Source organism: Uncinocarpus reesii, genomic scaffold, assembly GCF_000003515.1.
Source record: "Uncinocarpus reesii 1704 scaffold_5 genomic scaffold, whole genome shotgun sequence".
Classification (NCBI taxonomy): Eukaryota; Fungi; Ascomycota; class Eurotiomycetes; order Onygenales; family Onygenaceae; genus Uncinocarpus; species Uncinocarpus reesii.
The window spans coordinates 132989-149397 of record NW_003052496.1 but is presented as its reverse complement, the minus strand read 5'-3'; the positions used below and the strand labels follow the sequence as shown (position 1 = coordinate 149397).

The window sequence follows — 16409 nt, the reverse complement described above, 5'->3', positions numbered from 1 at the left end:
ATGCTGGGAACGTCGTTCCACGAGGATAAAACGAGGCTTGGGCACCCCGGTCCGAATAAACGAGACGTTCTTCGGGCTTTCAGCAGCCATCGGTTGTGTCAAGAAATGAGTTTTACCTTTGTGGTGGCGTTGAGATCAGTCCCGAGAATCTGTTTTTGGAGTCGAGTTCTGTAAATTCATTCGTCAGCTCAGCCCTTGTTCACGGCAAGCAAAGTTTCCCACACGTCGGCAGATTCTTGTTGAGCTTTTCACACACGCTGGGCGGATCGTTCCATAGTAGTGGACGGCACTTGACTCGTTTCCTATCTTGCTTTTGCGCACGGACATCAAGGTGAGAGTCGTCCCACTGCACGGGATAGGGATATGGACCGGAATATGCGGTTTTGGCGCCAGCTTGCTTTTAAACTCGCGGCGGGTGATAGCCTGGAATGCACATTATTGATTAGTTTGCTATGCGGTTGACTTCACTTCATGGTATGGAACGTACCGTACTCATCGCTGCCGTGGCCAAACAGTGGGGGGTGGTTCCGGGAGCATACGTGTATAGCCGCCCTAATCGAGGGTATGGATTTGAAAGTCACTTTGTCTAGCGAGCATTCACTGGACAAAGGTAATATGGATAAAGTGCATAAAGTCTTTGCGAAGCGTATCTTTACAACTTCTATTCGCAAATATCCTTCCGAAATGCTCAAATATCTTGCTGCTCCATTATCAACGACCGTTCTTGCAAACATGGATCGAATTCATAGCTCACCTGAAGGTTTGATAGCATTTTTCTGGGGGAACATTGGCCTCGTCACAGTGGCTTTCCTCATCAAATTGATATTGCGATGGAGGAAACCATACACCCCCATCAACCTCTCCCAGCCCACGTCTTTCGACCTAGAAAAGATAACGCCTTACCCTAGCGAGCAGATTAAGGGGTTCGAGAAGCACCGAATAAGGATGAGTCTCAAGAAGATGGACCAGACAAATTGGTTGACTGTTGACAAGAACTATGCACCATTGCATGAAATTCGCCTTGGTCTTCTTGAGACTCAGAGGGAAAAAATGGTCCAATGCTTGCCCGAGGCTCGAGAGGCTTGTCAGGAGGCGTTACAGGAGGTATCTGACTTCCTCTGTAGGAGGTATCCGGCAATGTTCGAGACATACATGTCCAACTCCGGGCCAAAGGTTAGAAACAAGCAGAACGGGGAAGTATATTGCCTTGATGGAAGAGATGACTCGATATCGCCTCTTGAAGTCGCAGCGCGATTAGGCATGGATGATCTTACCATAATCTTGAAAAACGAAGATGGAATGCACTATATGTAAGTATTAAGGGAATACGATCTTGGATCACACTAACGGCTGTCAGGGCGGCAACTGCTAGCTGCTTCCAAATCGGCTGGTCTGCAAATGAACGGGTAGGGGAGACTATCGCTCAAATGCACAATCCCGTGCCACAGTGGGAAAAGGAGATCGGATATGCTGTTAACAAGTGCGTGCCCCAAGGATAAAGCCCGATGGCTAGGGTAGCTAGATATTAATAGCCCGCCCCAGGTTCATGACACGCCTGACTCCTAGCGCACCAATGGAGCGAGCGAGCTATTTCATTCAAGTTAGCCATCCTGGCGAGCCCCTTCCTCAAATCCTCTTTCAGCCTGCCGGCGTCGTGCACACGAGCCTTATGCCAGAAGCAGAACATATTATCATTCGAAAAGAGCGGCAGTCGTTCACCAGGCTCCCAAAATCGGGCGCGATTCTCTTCGCTGTCAAAACGTCACTGACGTATCTCCCAGAGCTACCACTGGAGGAATTGCAAAATATGGTCAAAGAGATAAACAGCTGGCCTGAGGATACGGCGCAGTATAAAGGAAGGGCTCACTGGGGGCCTGTAGTATTGGAGCATTGCAAGCACCGAGAGCGAGGGAGAGAAGGTTAAGATCGCAACAGCTTTTCCTTGCGTATTGACGTTGCACGCATTTTGGGGAATCGGAAAACCGGGGGGGCACACTTCTGCGTATGCATTGGCCGTATGGCACAATCTGTTTTCTTTCTTATCTTATAATTATATCTTAATACCTTAATCCCACCGTCTGAGTATCCGGTCGTGGATGCCAGGAGTTGACATGCACGGTTGTTCTTACTAAGCAAGTCCCCGCCAAGACTGCCAGTACAAACGCCAAGCCTCCTCAGGATTCTCAATGCAATGAAGCCTGTAGCCTGCTTGTCAATATCCTAGACAGCACTTGGTAGCAATCCAACTATCAAAATGCACGAACTGCCTTTCGATCCTTCAGCCCTCACAAGGGATGATGTGAAAGGTGTGGGTATCGGATTATCCTCAGTTGTCGTCCATATCACTGGCACCAATTTTGTTGTGAAAACATTTCCTCCATTGGATGAGGACCAGCATACAGAGTACTGAAAGTAAAATATATGAACATCTCCAGAAATATGGAGGTGGACACCCTAATATTCTCAAATATATTGGCCGTACTGCCCTAGACAATGAGACTTTAAGGGGCGGGCTTGTGTTTGAGTATCATCCCCGTGGAATTCTGTCAGTCTGTCTTGGGAAGCTAGATGCTCTTGGTATTTTGGAAAGAGAAAGGCAATGGTTTGCTACTTGCCCCTTTTATACATTCAAAGCGATTGCGGACTGGTTCTGACCGCATTTCAATTGATATAGTTGGCCCTGTCAGCCATGTCAGCCCTCGCATATGTACACTCGCGGGAGGTAGTGCATGCTGACACTGGTCTTCACAACTTCCTTATCAATGATAAAGGCGAGTTGATTCTATGCGACTTCGCTGGCTCTGGCATGCAAGGACTTTTGCCAACCGTTCCGCCAGGGGCACGCTATGCAAACCCTAAACATTATCAATCGCCATATTCCACAGCAACAGATGATGTCTTTGCTCTTGGTACAGTTCTTTATGAACTCGCCATCGAGAAACGACTCTTTGAGGACCTGAAGGATTTTGAAGTTGAAAGACGGCTGACAGCCGGTGAATTCCCCAATACCCCAGGTGAAGGGAATTTGTCCTCTTGTCCTTTCAATAAAGCTTCTCTAGTTTCTTTGCTCATTCCAGGAAGCTCTTGTGTAATCACACGCTTGTTGCAGACGATATCACAGTCATTCTCCGGGAGCCTGCATTTCCTGAACACAAAAGCAATTAAGGAGGTAATACACATTTTCACCAAGGACGATAGATATCGATAAATATTTAAAGTAGAGATTGAAATATAGCAGGACTAAGTGCGCCAGCCAATTCACCTTTCATTTAGTGTCAAGAGTAGCCAATAGATATAACTACTGGATACAATGGGATTCACAAGAATTTGAATGGTTTGATGATCGAGCCAAAAGTATGAGACTCTGAGCTCTCATTTCTCCTAGTTCCGTAAACATACCATCGGTACTTATTCTTTCATTGAGAGTAGGAGCGTTCACGGGTAGATATTCCAAGCTGATGTATCGAAATATAATGGTGGATTGTTGGGCACAGAAAACGGTAAGAAATTTCTATCCAGAAGCCGAAGGTATAGGTCTAAAGAGCCTGAAACCAGGACGCAAAAAAAAGGAGTATATATGTATATATAAAACAAGAATGAGACATGTGCAAGGTAAAAGAGAAATTTCCCGTCAAAGCTTGCTGCTCGTAGCAGGCTTGTCCTGCTTGAGGCGGACAACACCCTGTAGAAATAACCCTTAGCATCGACACTCAAGGAATTGTGATTATACTACTTACTTCTTGCACGCAAGTGGCAATCAGAGTGCCATCGCGAGCCCACATTCTTTGGGTCACAAGGCCTCTGCCTTCCCCGGCCCAAGGGCTGACCATCTCTGTAAAGATCCAATCATCTGCTCGGAAAGCTCGACGGTCGTGAAAATATATGGTATGATCGAGGCTGACCATCATTCCAATCTCCCTTTTGGGAACCATAAGAGCTTGCGAGCTGGGTGACGATGTGGCTTTCGAATTGAGCTCTCGGGCCTCTTGGTCGGCAAGATCCTTGAGATATTTGGTGATCGACTGTTCATCAAGATCCGATGGGTTTTTCAGCGCCGAGAGCGTTTTCTTCAGCGCTGCTGGGGACGAGAATCGAGGAATGCTTTGCACACGTGCTACGGTACCGATGAAATAGCTGTCTGACATGTAGGCCAGCGCTGATAGATGGGCCTGAAGCCCTCCTTTCTCGGAGATCTTGCCTCTTGCCCGGATCCATTGCAGCACAACCTTCTCTTCTGGGCGCGATGGTACTGTTCCCAAGTAAGCTAGTGATCGCATACGAAACGGAGACAACCGGTAATAATAAATCCTTACAATTATCGACATCTATACGTCTCGATTCAAACGGACCTCTCCCGGGTGTCTCGTCATTCTCGTCTGGGAATTTGAATCCCTTGGGAATAGGTGTCGCATGGCTGACTATATGTTCCCCACCACTGCCCTCACGATCAAAACTAAGTGTAGTGGTAAAGATCGGTCGGCCCTGCTGTCTTGCTTGTACTGTACGAGTTGCGAAGCTTTTCCCGTCGCGAACACGCTCCACGTGGTATAATATGGGAAGCGAGGCGTCGCCAGATAGGACGAAGTAGCAATGCATACTATGGGGAAGATAATCCGCTGGCACAGTCAGCTGTGCTGCCGCGAGACACTGCGCGATAGCTGAGCCGCCGTATATCCCCCGCGCTCCGGGCGGATGCCAGAGAGGCCGTGTGTTGGTGAAAACATCCTACAATCGCAGGCATCAGTCATTTGCCATCATAGGGTCCGGAGCCAGGATTCTGAACTTACTGGACCAATATCCGTGACAGGGGTTAAATCCAGTATGCTTTCGATGGCGGACATCGAAGGGTCGCGGGGAGGCGGCTCAAACAAAGTAACTCCCATTTTGATGCCGACAGGTCAAGCAAGATGGCGGTAGTTTTCCCCTGGTATAATAGCGGCGAACTGCCTGGCGGCGGGGAGACAAAGGGTGAAAGTCCATCCTGTGATTGCGGAAAGCAGCTTCAGTGCTGGTTAGAGTTGGTTGAGTGCCGAGGTCCAACAAGGCCGAGTTGACCTCCAACCACCAGCTTACATCGCGGATATGATAAGATGTACGGAGTATGCACATGCTCTGCATCATTGTAGCGTCTATTCGAAACGAGAACAGCTAAAGCTACGCTAATAATGACATAAAATGCATCTAATTATTGCTTCGAAAATCCGTCCGTCTTGTCATAACTCCCTGTGAATAGCATCGTCGACAACATGAGCTCCTCAGCAAGCAGAGAGCGCATCGATGAAGCTTTTACCCCAATGCGTACTATTGGAAATAACCTGGTTAGCGAATTTGAAGATGAAGGTTCTTAACAGCAAGGTAGGGGGCATTAACCTAGTGTGATTATGGATAAATTCCATAAGATTCTTATGCTGTTCAACCCTTTCCTTCGTATCCATTTTCGCAGCAGTGTACAAAGCGTCTGAAATCTCGTGGGCGTTGAGCGGGTTAAATTGGATGCTTCCCTCGTAGAAATACGTGGACGTGCCTGCGAATTCAGAAAGCAACAACACACCGTTTCGTTCATCTTGACAGACTGTGTATTCCGCTGCAACAAGATTCATGCCATCTCTCGTTGAGGTGAGAAGGCAGATATCAGAAGCGGCATAGAGCGCCGTCAATTCTTCGAATGGAATCGACTTGTGTACATATACAATTGGGACGTAGTCTGGCGTGCCTGTTCAAGTTTAGCAAAGTACTCCCCCCGAATATCACCAACTACCAACTTACCATATTTCCCGTTAATCTCTCCCACAGTTGTCTGAATTTCAGTCTGTAATTCTTGATACTCTGGCACGTCCTCCCGACTGGGCACAGCAATTTGAATCAGGACAATCTTCCCAACCATATCTGGATGTTCACGGAGTAGGCACTCAAAACCGCGAAGTTTCAGGGGAAGGCCCTTGATATAATCCAAACGGTCAACGCCCACGACACGAATCACATTTTCATATTTTTTGTTAAACTCGGCGATACGGTTGCGAACTTGGTCCGAGGCTAGAGCTTCTTGGAATCGCTCCGGGTTAATTCCCACGACAAACTTGCCGACATGGACATCTCTGTCTTTATAACGGAGCTTATGGTCCTCGCATGGCACGCTTCTGTGGTACAGTTAGCGCTTTACTTCAGTGCCGCCGGGGGGGATTGGGTTCGGATCGTACAAAATGGTTTGGCAAGATTGAACAAAATGTTGGACATAATCCTCGGTATGGAAACCAATTAAATCTGCATATAACAGGCCGTCCAATACCTCGTGGCTTGTTGGGAGCGTGCGGTAAATTTCAGCCACTGGGAACGGGGTATGCAGCGAAAAACCAATCTTTGCGCTCTTGCCACGGTTCTTTAATTCTGTTCGAAGCAACTTGGGTAGCAGCATCAGGTGGTAGTCATGTATCCAAATTATATCGCCATCCGAAGCCGACTCGGCGACCTGTGCTGCGAATATTTGATTCACTTTGGAGTACGCCTCCCAGTAGGTCTCGTCGAAATGAAGAACACCGGGCTGATAGTGTAAAACAGGCCACAGAATCGAATCTAAGAGTCCATATGGATCAGAAATATCCTTTTACCGTCAAACATATTTTCAAACGATAGTACTGACTGGCAAAGCCATTGTAGTGATCCTCCGCCAATTGCTTATTAAAAAACACCGGCACCGCATTATCCTTCGCCAGTAACTTCTTTACCCCCTCCTTCTCATCATCTGGAATCTCTATGCCGGTCCATCCGAACCACTGGAAAGTAACATTTTCAGAGAGCCCGCTCAGGCTGCTAACCAGCCCGCCGCTGGACACGGAAGTTTCGTAGTTACCATCATCTTTGCGCTTAATGCCCACCGGCAAACGGTTAGAAACGACGAGCAATTCGGGGCCTGGCTTTTTGGTTTTTTCGCTTGTCATTGTGAGCTGAATTAAGATATCCTTAGCCGCAAAACTTGAGCAGAGTATTGAATGCTTTGGGGATTGGCTGTAAAGTTAGTCAAAATGCAATCACTTCTGTTCGCGAGCCTCGACGTCTTTAAAAGGTCTGTCCGTTTAAGAAGGGGTATCTCTTCCAGGTATATTTTCCGTATCAGCTCCTTCTGAACGCATACACCTGCTTGATGTCTCCAAACCTAGGCTTACATCACCATGACGACGTTGCGCCCAGGTCGATAAAACCTTGATTCTGCACGTCGTGCAATGCCAGCAAATCAAAAGACATTTGAGAAGCTTGCTCGGAAATCGATCTCTGAAACTGCCCTTTGAGATCGCTGATCTTGGAGTTCCTGGAGCTGTTGTGACGGAGGATTGTGATTGAATTCAACTGACTTCGTTCCTTTGAGGTAACTAGTTACGGCATCCCATAGCTGCCACAATGCTAAAATAAAGTGTTCGATTTAGCAAATCAGGAATACAGTCTTATTCCATGAAAAGTAACCATCCTGCTTGGTAATCTGGACCTGGTGACTGTGTCTCAATGTATGCCATAGAATCTTTCTCTATGATAATTTTCTGAAAGACTAAGATTATGCTTAACTAATTACTAAAGGATGTTCATTTTTCATTGAATGATCGCACCAGCTGGAGATTCAAGCTTAGGAACTGAAGCAGTTGTACTCCGTATGCTCCCTGCTATAACTACTTGGTGAGATAAACACCAAATCTCAGAGCATGGTAAGAAAAACTTCGGTCAACAAGTGGTGCAACACATGGTGCGACACATTAGTTAATTCTTCCACTCATAATTAGATTTCATCCGCCAAGTCGCTGATATACTTGGGATTTGTAGTTAAGGAGATTGCTCGAAAAATGCTGCCTACTCACACTCAAGCCATAACTTTTCTTGACTCAGGCCCTCTGCATCTCGGAATGCCTTCTCAATGGCATTAAACTGGTTTTCGCAGTTTCTGATCTGAGCCGCAAACTTTTGGGGGTTTGGGTCAAGCCCATGGGGTAACCAGAATCCAATTGCATTCTCTTGGGGCTGATGGTGCCATCTGGCAGGAGCTGGCCTTCGTTTTCCTTGGTATTCTGAGCAATTTGCAGGCCCTTTGGTTGGACTTGGTAGTATTCGAAAGCCTCCCTTTCAAATTCTCCAAGAAACCCACTTGCTTCAATAGTTTCGAACAGTTTGTCCAGTTGAACCCCTGTTCGCACAATCATGGTTGATAGCCTGCAAAGAATCAGCTTATATTGGCGATGAATTACTCCGTACAGTTTCAGGGAAAAGAAAGATCTTACCAATGGAGATCAGCATTCCATTCTGCCGACTGCAAAGGTATCTTGCCTTTTAGTAAAAAATCGCATTCTTGAGAGTAAAAGGAAAAATATAATAAAACAATTTCCACAGCTGATGCGCTTTTGGACGTTTGCATGAGATTGATCGGGGTGCATAGGCAATCAGTTCGCAAGAAACCCCTTGCCACAAGTAACTGAAATATATTCCACACTGTAGACTGTCGACGGGCGCGCCAGTAAAGGTTTTGAAGGATCAGTCTGTAATTTGGTGCACTCTAATAAACTTGATCGTAGATCTGGAGGTCCGGCACGAATCCTTGCCTTGTGTCGCATTTTGAAAGTTCCCTAACCACAAGGGCTCGTGCAGTTTCTGGGATTTCAAGGTTTGAATTCGCCGCGTTGCTGTCAGCCTCTCTTGAATGGATGATGTCCCAAATGTTTCGGTCCATCGTTGGCCACTCTATCCGACGCCTGCGAGCTGTAACACGGGGATATACAACGCATCTATCTTATCATGGGGGACCGTCTCTTCAATTGCAATCATTGATTCAAGACCAGATGTATTTCCTGCGAGCACCTGTTGTGCCTTCCTTGAGTCCCTCACTGTAAGAGCTTGATAGACCAGAAGCCATAGTGCACAAGGAACAATATAGGAGTTCCACAAAACTAAGAAAATGTGGCGTTGCAACCTTGTCGATCGGTTGGGTCTGAAATGTGGTGGAGAAATGTTGTGGAGAAGGGAAAAATTGAGATGTGACCGTGTGAGAGCTCGAATTTATTATGGCATTAAAGCAGCAGGCATTTATTGCGCTAAACCCCTTTGGGACAAAATAAATGACTAAGCCAACAGTCAGCCTGTCGGCTTAACTGATTATATCCAAATTAGGCTTAGCTTGTGCTAAATCCTACTACTCGTCCCTCCTAGTACTCGGTACATAAGCTTCATGACAATCATAACCACCCCTACAGCCACCCCCTCTAACACCATGGCGAGCAATGTTGAAATCAATGTGCTGAGTACGGAGGTCGCCGCCATATGTTTTGGTCCTTCAGTAAGGGGGCCTCTCCCAAGCCTTCGCCGTTCGGCGCTGCTTAGCGGTCCTTAACTCGTAGGGCTGCAGAGACCAACCCCTTACCCCCGCAAGATCACCCCTAAACTCAAGCCTGCGAACGCCCGAAAGTGGGACCAATATTTATGGCGGCGACAGAGTAGCCCTGTTGGCTACAAATCCTCCCTAAACAAACCCCCAAACGAGCCCCCAAATGGACATCCGAATTCCCTAGATGGGCTCCTACTAGAGGGGGGTCTTGGAGCTTCGTGCCACGCTCTTTAGTTCCGGGTGTTAGGGGTTCGGTAGTCGGGGCTTTATTATCCATACCAAGGGTATAGTCATTAAGATTATTCGAATGTTCGATATTCGATATCCACCCCTACCCTGTTCAGCTAACTGTTCCTCAAGCTGGTTCTTCTTCTTGCTGCTCTGGACGTGGTATGTGATAACCCAAGACCCCGCTTACTGGATCACAGAGCCACAAATCGTATATTAATCGAGATAGCCCGCTTCATCTTCTGCCATGAATCTCTCGGCTACGGCATGAGTTTAGCGATGTTTAGAAGACCAGTTAGTTTCAAGAATAGCCAAGTCTAGTCATGGTAAATCAACCCTTGAACAGTACCATAAGAAAGGCTATCATCTATCAGGTAAATAGCTCCAGACAGAGCCAACGCTCAAATTGAAGCAAAAATAGGCAGACCGTCACTACTAACATTCAGATCATTGTGTCTTCTTTGCCTTCATCTTTTTCCCTCTTCGGCGCTTCAGGGCATCCGGAGTGTATTCGGTGTCAAGGAGGTAGTCCCACCAGCGGAAGCTGCTTGAGTAATTCCCAATGAATTTCTCATGGTGGACGTCGTGATGATCAGCACCAGCCCAGAAAGGCAAGAAATGGTGAAGACTCCAAGGAAACTCGTAGCCACTGTGGGCATCGATAGCCTGGAACAAGCGCAACACAATCCAGATATACATAGTGAGAATATGCAGGTTACCGGTGAAAGCACACCAGAGGATCGGGCAGCTGACGGTCCCGAAGCCGAGAATCATCACTTCAATAGGAGAAGCATATTCGGCGGCCAAACCAAATGGTGCGGAATACTGATGGTGAATTTTGTGAATAGCCTTGTAGAGTGGACCCCAATGAAGAGCTCGGTGGAAAAAATAGTGCCAAGTGTCCTCCATCACGAAAAATATTGCAATCTGATATGTCATAGTCCAGGGGGACGGAAAAGGAATAGATGTTGATAGACCGCAGAACTGGGCCATTGGGTGGAAAAGCCTGGATCGCCGTTACCACTTAATCGGGCCCGAGTGGCAAACTCCGTCGAGGGCAGGAACATACCAGATCTGAGGAAGTTCGACGGTGAAGTGGCTCAGAAGCACAAACTTGGCGCAATCCCATTGCTCGCGTAATGAAGGTACTTTGCTCTGAAGCAGAATGTTAGTTTCGATAGCGACTGGAATTGGGTTGATTTCGGCTAGTGCCAGGTGTTAGGCTTGCCACTTACACTTTGAATCTTGTATCTCTTGAAGAGACCCAAGCTATCGATGAAGGTCCACGGAAGAGAGCGGCCAAAGTAGAACAACTCGTGGATGACGAAGGACATGATGCCGGTGGCTAGGACATCATTCTGCACCCACGCATACCATGCGACCCACAATCTCTCTGCCACGCTCAGGTGGGTATTGGATTTGGTGATATCCTGATATTGGCCCCAATAGGTGCCGGGGGGCAGCACGGTAAAATTCCTAGGAGAAAAAGGGTCAATATGCGACAAATTCCACAAAAGAGTACAGGGGGGAGGGGTGCAAAAAAGCAGAGAGACACAGACATTGTGGTTCCTAGCAGGTCTTGAATAAGAGAGAAGAAGTAGAGGCTGAGAGAAGGAGAGACTACATATTTTGTGATGAAAAGGAAAGGATCTGGGTTAGAGTACTATGTGCTATGGTACAGTATACTCCCTACCCCCTACATACTATTAAATCCTAACCCCTGCTAAATTGAACATATCATAGGCGGGCAGATGCGCATTACCCGGTTTAGTGGGGCTCGGATAGCTATCCGTCTGTGGCCTGACCTTTGCGTCCTTTTTGGTCTACACCTCCGTATTACAACATTTCGATTTTAACCTTAGTGACGGTGGGAAGAGCAGAACCTGCTTTCTTTGGTTACAAGAGCCCGGGGGCCCCTTATTGGAATTAATTTATTACTGCCTAGATCTAACAGGATAGCAACTACTACTAGCCACCGAACTGCCCAGATGTATGTGCATATGTACATACATACATATATGGTCCGGCACGGAAACAACGCGCTGCACCGCGTCACCAACCGAGACCAAATGACTGTACCTAATGGAAGAAAAATCCGCTCGGTCAAGAAGGTAAAACACTCCCAGGGTTGCTACTGGCGGAAGATAGCATGCGTGTCGTATGATTAGTGGGATAAGCACGCACGACACTGGAATCTTGTCTGATCATGCTCCCCCGCCCTACAGCTTCTGGTATTCACTCCATATCGACCAGTCACTAGAATAGGTTAGATTCAGGCCAGGAAAAATCGTAGGAAAGCTATCAGCAAAGGGTTCCTTAGGTTGCTGCCAAATACCGACCGGTGACCGATTTGGCCAACTCTGCCAACCCATAGAGGGAGGTAGGGGGCTTGTTCGGCTCTCAGGCAGTCGCGGCGGCGGCTACTCCATTTCCAGATACTTGGCGTTTACGGGCGTTCTCGGACAATCCTTGGGCCTAAGCAAATAGATGTGTTAGTATGTGAGGCCGTGCATCCATCGCTGAATCGTTCCACTCCACAAAAGAGGATCGCTTGGCTGTCCAACACGTTAGCGATTTTGTTTAGGCGGACACTTACGTCCACAGCTTCAATCGGCCTCTTTTGTGCAGTTGATTCGATTTTTTTCACTACTTTCTTCTTCGGGCGGACAGGTCGAATCTCGCCGGATTGGAAGACATCTTCTGGCAAATCGTAACTATAAATTACCTCATTAGCACTGCTCCTGGCAGGATTCAAAGAAATAAACCCACTTGCGAACATGGGTTATTGTTAATTCGTTGATACCAGGCTGATATTGCACCCATGAAGTGCACATGTTTTTAAACAGCTGGGTCTCGGAAGAGATATCTAGAGATTTCGAGGCACCTGGGAGAGTCAGTTGTGCCATCATGTGGAGGTATGGTTAATACCTGGGACTAATGGCTTTAATTCAAGGCCAACGTAATATGTAGTCGTGTGGATGGTGTGGCTGTCGGGCTGTTCAGTTTGCTCCAGTTTTGGCATGGGTATTAAACCGTTCTCATTTTCGGTGGTTGCTAAATGTGCTGGATCGTTTACCTCGTCGGTTGTTTCTGTTTTAGTTCCCTTTGCTTGAAACTTCGTGGAACCATTTTTCGCCATCTCCGTTTCTTTCTCGTCCTTGCAGATATGTACTCTTTCAAACCCTTTGGGAAACGGATGGGCGACCTCGATGGACGATTTCCTATCTAGAGCGAGAACTAAATGTCGAAGTTTTGATTCAACTAGGCCTGACCACACAGACTGTGCTTCTTTGGTTGTACTAGAAGCAGTAATGCTGAGATAATACTTATAGTCTTTTGAAAAGAACGAGTGTTTGGCAAAGAGATCACTCCATCTAAGCTGTCCCATGAAAATCTTGTCAACGATATCACCACCGCGTTTGAGCTCTCGAAGGATCACAGCTTTGGTTGAAAGGGAAATATTGTGGGTCGCACACATTGATGGGTAGGCAGGTGTGATAATGGGCATGAGATGGAATCTGTCGCCGTGATATATCTAAGCAAATTAGCGGATGAGGAAAGTCGAAAACCAGGGAAAAATTACCTTTGGATTCCAGACTTTCATATGAAGCGGGCCATCTTCAATGGGTTTCAGTAACACAGGCTGTGGCCAATTCCACTGATTCATGATGCGAAAAAATTTGCCGATAATCACTGAGCCGGTTGCTTGGGGGTAGAGTTGGCATACACGGGCCACCAGCATGGCCCACGCCACACCACCAGGGAACCCAACAACGTTTGAATAGATAGCTCTGCCTGTGCGCAGTCAGCGAATGTCCATAAGCAAGTAGGGCGTTCCGCATGGACTCACTCTGCGCCCAAAGCTTGATTGCTCTTAAGGCTAGTCGAAAGGTCTTTTGCTGCGGCACAAGCTCCAGGATTTCGTCAGTTACACGAGTCCCGTTAACACAACGTAGTTCGCGTTCATCCAAGCCACGTAATAACTCTTTGTTCTTCAAGTCAAGGTTTAAAGGAACGGAATGAACCACTAAGCGCGCAAAGATAAGGTCGATGCTGATGCCCGAAAGCTCGAGTTTCATGATCGGGACGAACGCGTCTGGAACTGACGTTAACTTTTCTATGGAGTCTTTAGGCGCCAGCTGCTCTAATGTTGAAGGAAAATCGGCGAAGAAATCTTCTCTTGTGACATGCTTGGGGCCTACCACAAGCGTGTCGATATCAGAGCCTAATCAAGAATCGTCGTCAGATTTTCGTCACCCAATACTGACAACAACGAGAGTAAAAGTACCGACCTGGTCCATATACGCCTAGCCTGTAGCTTCCAAACGTGAAGATCTTTCCTCCCGCAGCATCGATTGCACCCTGCGATAGCCCCTTTTTCCGACCGACCGATTTGATGAATTCGATAGTGACGCGTTGGAGGAGGTGGAGAATCTGTTTCCTTGGGTTGATATTTAGCAGTGCGAACCTATAGGGGATATTCGTTCCCAACCTTCTCTCGGTTTCCGATGGAGCCTCAAAATTGTTCTGATGTTTTAGCTCTGCGATCAAGTTATCATTTTCCGTAAGCTCAGCTGGCGTTGGTAGCACGGTCGAAATCGGAGGTGTAACTCCCCATTGCTTCGCTTGCGGAGAAGCCATCGTCTTGGCTCAACAGGTGATGTGAATATGGTGTCTAGAGAAACATAGAAGTGGAAGACTTGGGGGTCAAGGAAAATGCCAAAAGCGAGCGGTAGGAATAGGAGTCGGTACCCAGTAGCAACATAGAAAAGCAAGAAGCAAAGCAGGAATCAAAGTCAAGATATAGTATTACAAAGGAAATACAAAGAAGCCTCCGAAACACCAAGATAGTCGAAGTTGAAAAGGTGGGAAGAATGAAAGTTGATGAGCAGAGAGGTGCAAAGCGAAGTTTATCAGTTGTTGGGAGCCTGGTGATAAGGATTGGCGCGGGCGCGGGCGCGGGCACCGGCGCTTAGTGAACTCACTAGTGAGTTACCTAGCCAGTTAAGGACTAGGCTATTTAGTCACGTGAAGCTTGGCTCGATAGGTCAGGATGATCTTGGTTTCTCTCTGCCTGAAGTATTCCGTACAGAGGTCAGGTCCCAGTTCCATGATCTAGACTGATTAGCCATAGTGGCTACGATACTACAGAGTACTCGCGCATGGGATCATCAATGACCCTTGCACTAACTTCTCCGCCCAACAGTCAGCTAAGTTACACGTGCCTCGAGCCTTCACTCTCCCGTCTTCGGACCCCCAATAGGAACTTCACTGAAAAATTTGACCATTTTGTCATTCAACCAGCTCACATCTTTCTTGCTATCTCCAGGTCCGCCCGCCCAATCTAGCAATAGTTAGCCTGAGTTTCGAAATTCGCTGTTCTGTTGGGAGACTCACGGCCCCAAATCGATGGGAATGCGTCCAGCTGCCCAACACCTGGGAGCATATTTGCAACTTCATATTCTGAATCTTCCGGTCTTTGAAAGCGGTTTAGACTGGGTACTTAAATTTCTTATGTGGTCGTTGACTTACGGGAAATACAGGTCAGTTTTTCCTGGCAAAATTAGAGCCCTGGCTTTGATCCCTTTCAGGGCCATTTCGAAATTGCCATTATACGGGGCTTGCTGGGAGATGTCTCCTTTCTGCCATGTATCCAACATAACAAGTAGATCGTCGGGGTCTAGAGAGAAAAGCGATTAGTTGATGCACTTGGTGAAAGCGACGACGGCTTCTCTTGCCCACCTTTCGGGGCAAAATGACGCTCCCAGAAGTTCACCATAAAATCTTCGAGATCTTTATACCCAAGCGTTGTTTCATACAATCGCTCGCGGTAGAATGCCTGGCTGAAACCCCTAGGTTAAGAAATTGGCTTAGCTGGTGGCCACGTCGAAAACCAGAGTGGAACAGTACCTACCAACCGGCATATACTCTACCAAAGGCTTTCAACCCCGCTTCGCGTTCGTCGGGTGTCCATTGACGGTAAGATCCACCATCTAATGCTTGCCCATTTGCTGCGGACAGCGAAGATATGAACCTTTTGGATGAAAATAGCGTACTCTTGAGGCCTTCAAGGAACACTTGATTGTGCAAGGAAGTCTTCGCGGAGCCGCAAAAGGGAACGATCAAGTCCATAAAGTTAGGGTATTGGCTGGCCCATTGGAAGGATTGGCCAGCTCCCATGGACCAACCCACGACTGCTCGAAGATGCTTGATGTTGAAATGCTTTGTAACGAGCTCATACTGGGCCTTGACATTATCATAAAACGACACCCGCGGAAACGGCCTGATACCCGTGTTTGACGGCGAAGATGATTGACCGTTGCCAAAGAGAGCCGGGATGATAATGAAGTAATTGGCTGGATTCAGAAGCTTGTCGTCTCCGACTAGCCAGAAATTGTGGGATATCACTGCGCGTTGAACTTCAGCCTAAGGACATGCTAACTGAAGGGGATACTCACGACCGGAGTACCAGGTTGGATAGACTATTGCTGGGGACTTTGGGTCGCCAAACGTCTTGAAAGCAATATGAGCGTTTGGGATAATATCTCCGCTCTGCAGGCTCCAGTCGCCAAGCGCAAAGGTTTCATACTCATCGTTGAATGCCATGATTCTTAGTGGAGAGAAGAGCTACCGGTTGAGCGTTCCCCGCACGTCCAGATGTTCTACTGGCCTGATACTTAAACATACGTGTGACCCCGTCAACGCCGTGAACTAGATCTGGCATTTGATTATTAATAATAGGAATCGTATTATTAATCACTCCACGGACAAAATGTCGGAGCGGCTTGGCCAGATAGGAGTTGGCGCCAAGCAACTATCTATTCGG

The 16409-nt window shown here is 47.4% G+C and overlaps 7 protein-coding genes across 7 annotated transcripts; 1 reads left to right on the top strand and 6 right to left on the bottom strand.

Moving 5' to 3' along the window:
* Nucleotides 1–615: 615 nt before the first annotated feature.
* On the top strand, nucleotides 616–1499 carry UREG_07070 (uncharacterized protein; the record flags this gene model as incomplete). The annotated part of the gene is made up of 2 exons (XM_002582251.1): nucleotides 616–1310; nucleotides 1358–1499. The coding sequence occupies 2 exons, from the start codon at nucleotides 616–618 to the stop codon at nucleotides 1497–1499; spliced, it is 837 nt and encodes a 278-aa protein (XP_002582297.1).
* Nucleotides 1500–3631: 2132 nt separating this feature from the next.
* On the bottom strand, nucleotides 3632–4145 carry UREG_07069 (uncharacterized protein; the record flags this gene model as incomplete). Its single annotated transcript, XM_002582250.1, has 2 exons — nucleotides 3632–3682; nucleotides 3738–4145. 2 exons carry the CDS (start codon nucleotides 4143–4145, stop codon nucleotides 3632–3634), a joined length of 459 nt encoding a protein of 152 aa, XP_002582296.1.
* Nucleotides 4146–5255: 1110 nt separating this feature from the next.
* On the bottom strand, nucleotides 5256–6935 carry UREG_07068 (alpha,alpha-trehalose-phosphate synthase 2; the record flags this gene model as incomplete). The annotated part of the gene is made up of 4 exons (XM_002582249.1): nucleotides 5256–5713; nucleotides 5767–6137; nucleotides 6198–6570; nucleotides 6638–6935. The coding sequence occupies 4 exons, from the start codon at nucleotides 6933–6935 to the stop codon at nucleotides 5256–5258; spliced, it is 1500 nt and encodes a 499-aa protein (XP_002582295.1).
* A 930-nt stretch (nucleotides 6936–7865) lies between these two features.
* On the bottom strand, nucleotides 7866–8887 carry UREG_07067 (uncharacterized protein; the record flags this gene model as incomplete). The annotated part of the gene is made up of 4 exons (XM_002582248.1): nucleotides 7866–8190; nucleotides 8259–8287; nucleotides 8540–8733; nucleotides 8860–8887. The coding sequence occupies 4 exons, from the start codon at nucleotides 8885–8887 to the stop codon at nucleotides 7866–7868; spliced, it is 576 nt and encodes a 191-aa protein (XP_002582294.1).
* Nucleotides 8888–10030: 1143 nt separating this feature from the next.
* UREG_07066 (C-4 methylsterol oxidase) lies at nucleotides 10031–11144 on the bottom strand (the record flags this gene model as incomplete). Its single annotated transcript, XM_002582247.1, has 5 exons — nucleotides 10031–10589; nucleotides 10653–10738; nucleotides 10819–10941; nucleotides 10970–11059; nucleotides 11106–11144. The coding sequence occupies 5 exons, from the start codon at nucleotides 11142–11144 to the stop codon at nucleotides 10031–10033; spliced, it is 897 nt and encodes a 298-aa protein (XP_002582293.1).
* An 839-nt stretch (nucleotides 11145–11983) lies between these two features.
* Nucleotides 11984–14224, bottom strand: UREG_07065 (Poly(A) polymerase PAPalpha; the record flags this gene model as incomplete). The annotated part of the gene is made up of 7 exons (XM_002582246.1): nucleotides 11984–12058; nucleotides 12180–12297; nucleotides 12353–12467; nucleotides 12512–13118; nucleotides 13167–13378; nucleotides 13434–13808; nucleotides 13876–14224. 7 exons carry the CDS (start codon nucleotides 14222–14224, stop codon nucleotides 11984–11986), a joined length of 1851 nt encoding a protein of 616 aa, XP_002582292.1.
* Nucleotides 14225–14902: 678 nt separating this feature from the next.
* UREG_07064 (homoserine acetyltransferase) lies at nucleotides 14903–16189 on the bottom strand (the record flags this gene model as incomplete). The annotated part of the gene is made up of 5 exons (XM_002582245.1): nucleotides 14903–14927; nucleotides 15116–15263; nucleotides 15326–15435; nucleotides 15498–15990; nucleotides 16042–16189. The coding sequence occupies 5 exons, from the start codon at nucleotides 16187–16189 to the stop codon at nucleotides 14903–14905; spliced, it is 924 nt and encodes a 307-aa protein (XP_002582291.1).
* Nucleotides 16190–16409: the final 220 nt, after the last annotated feature.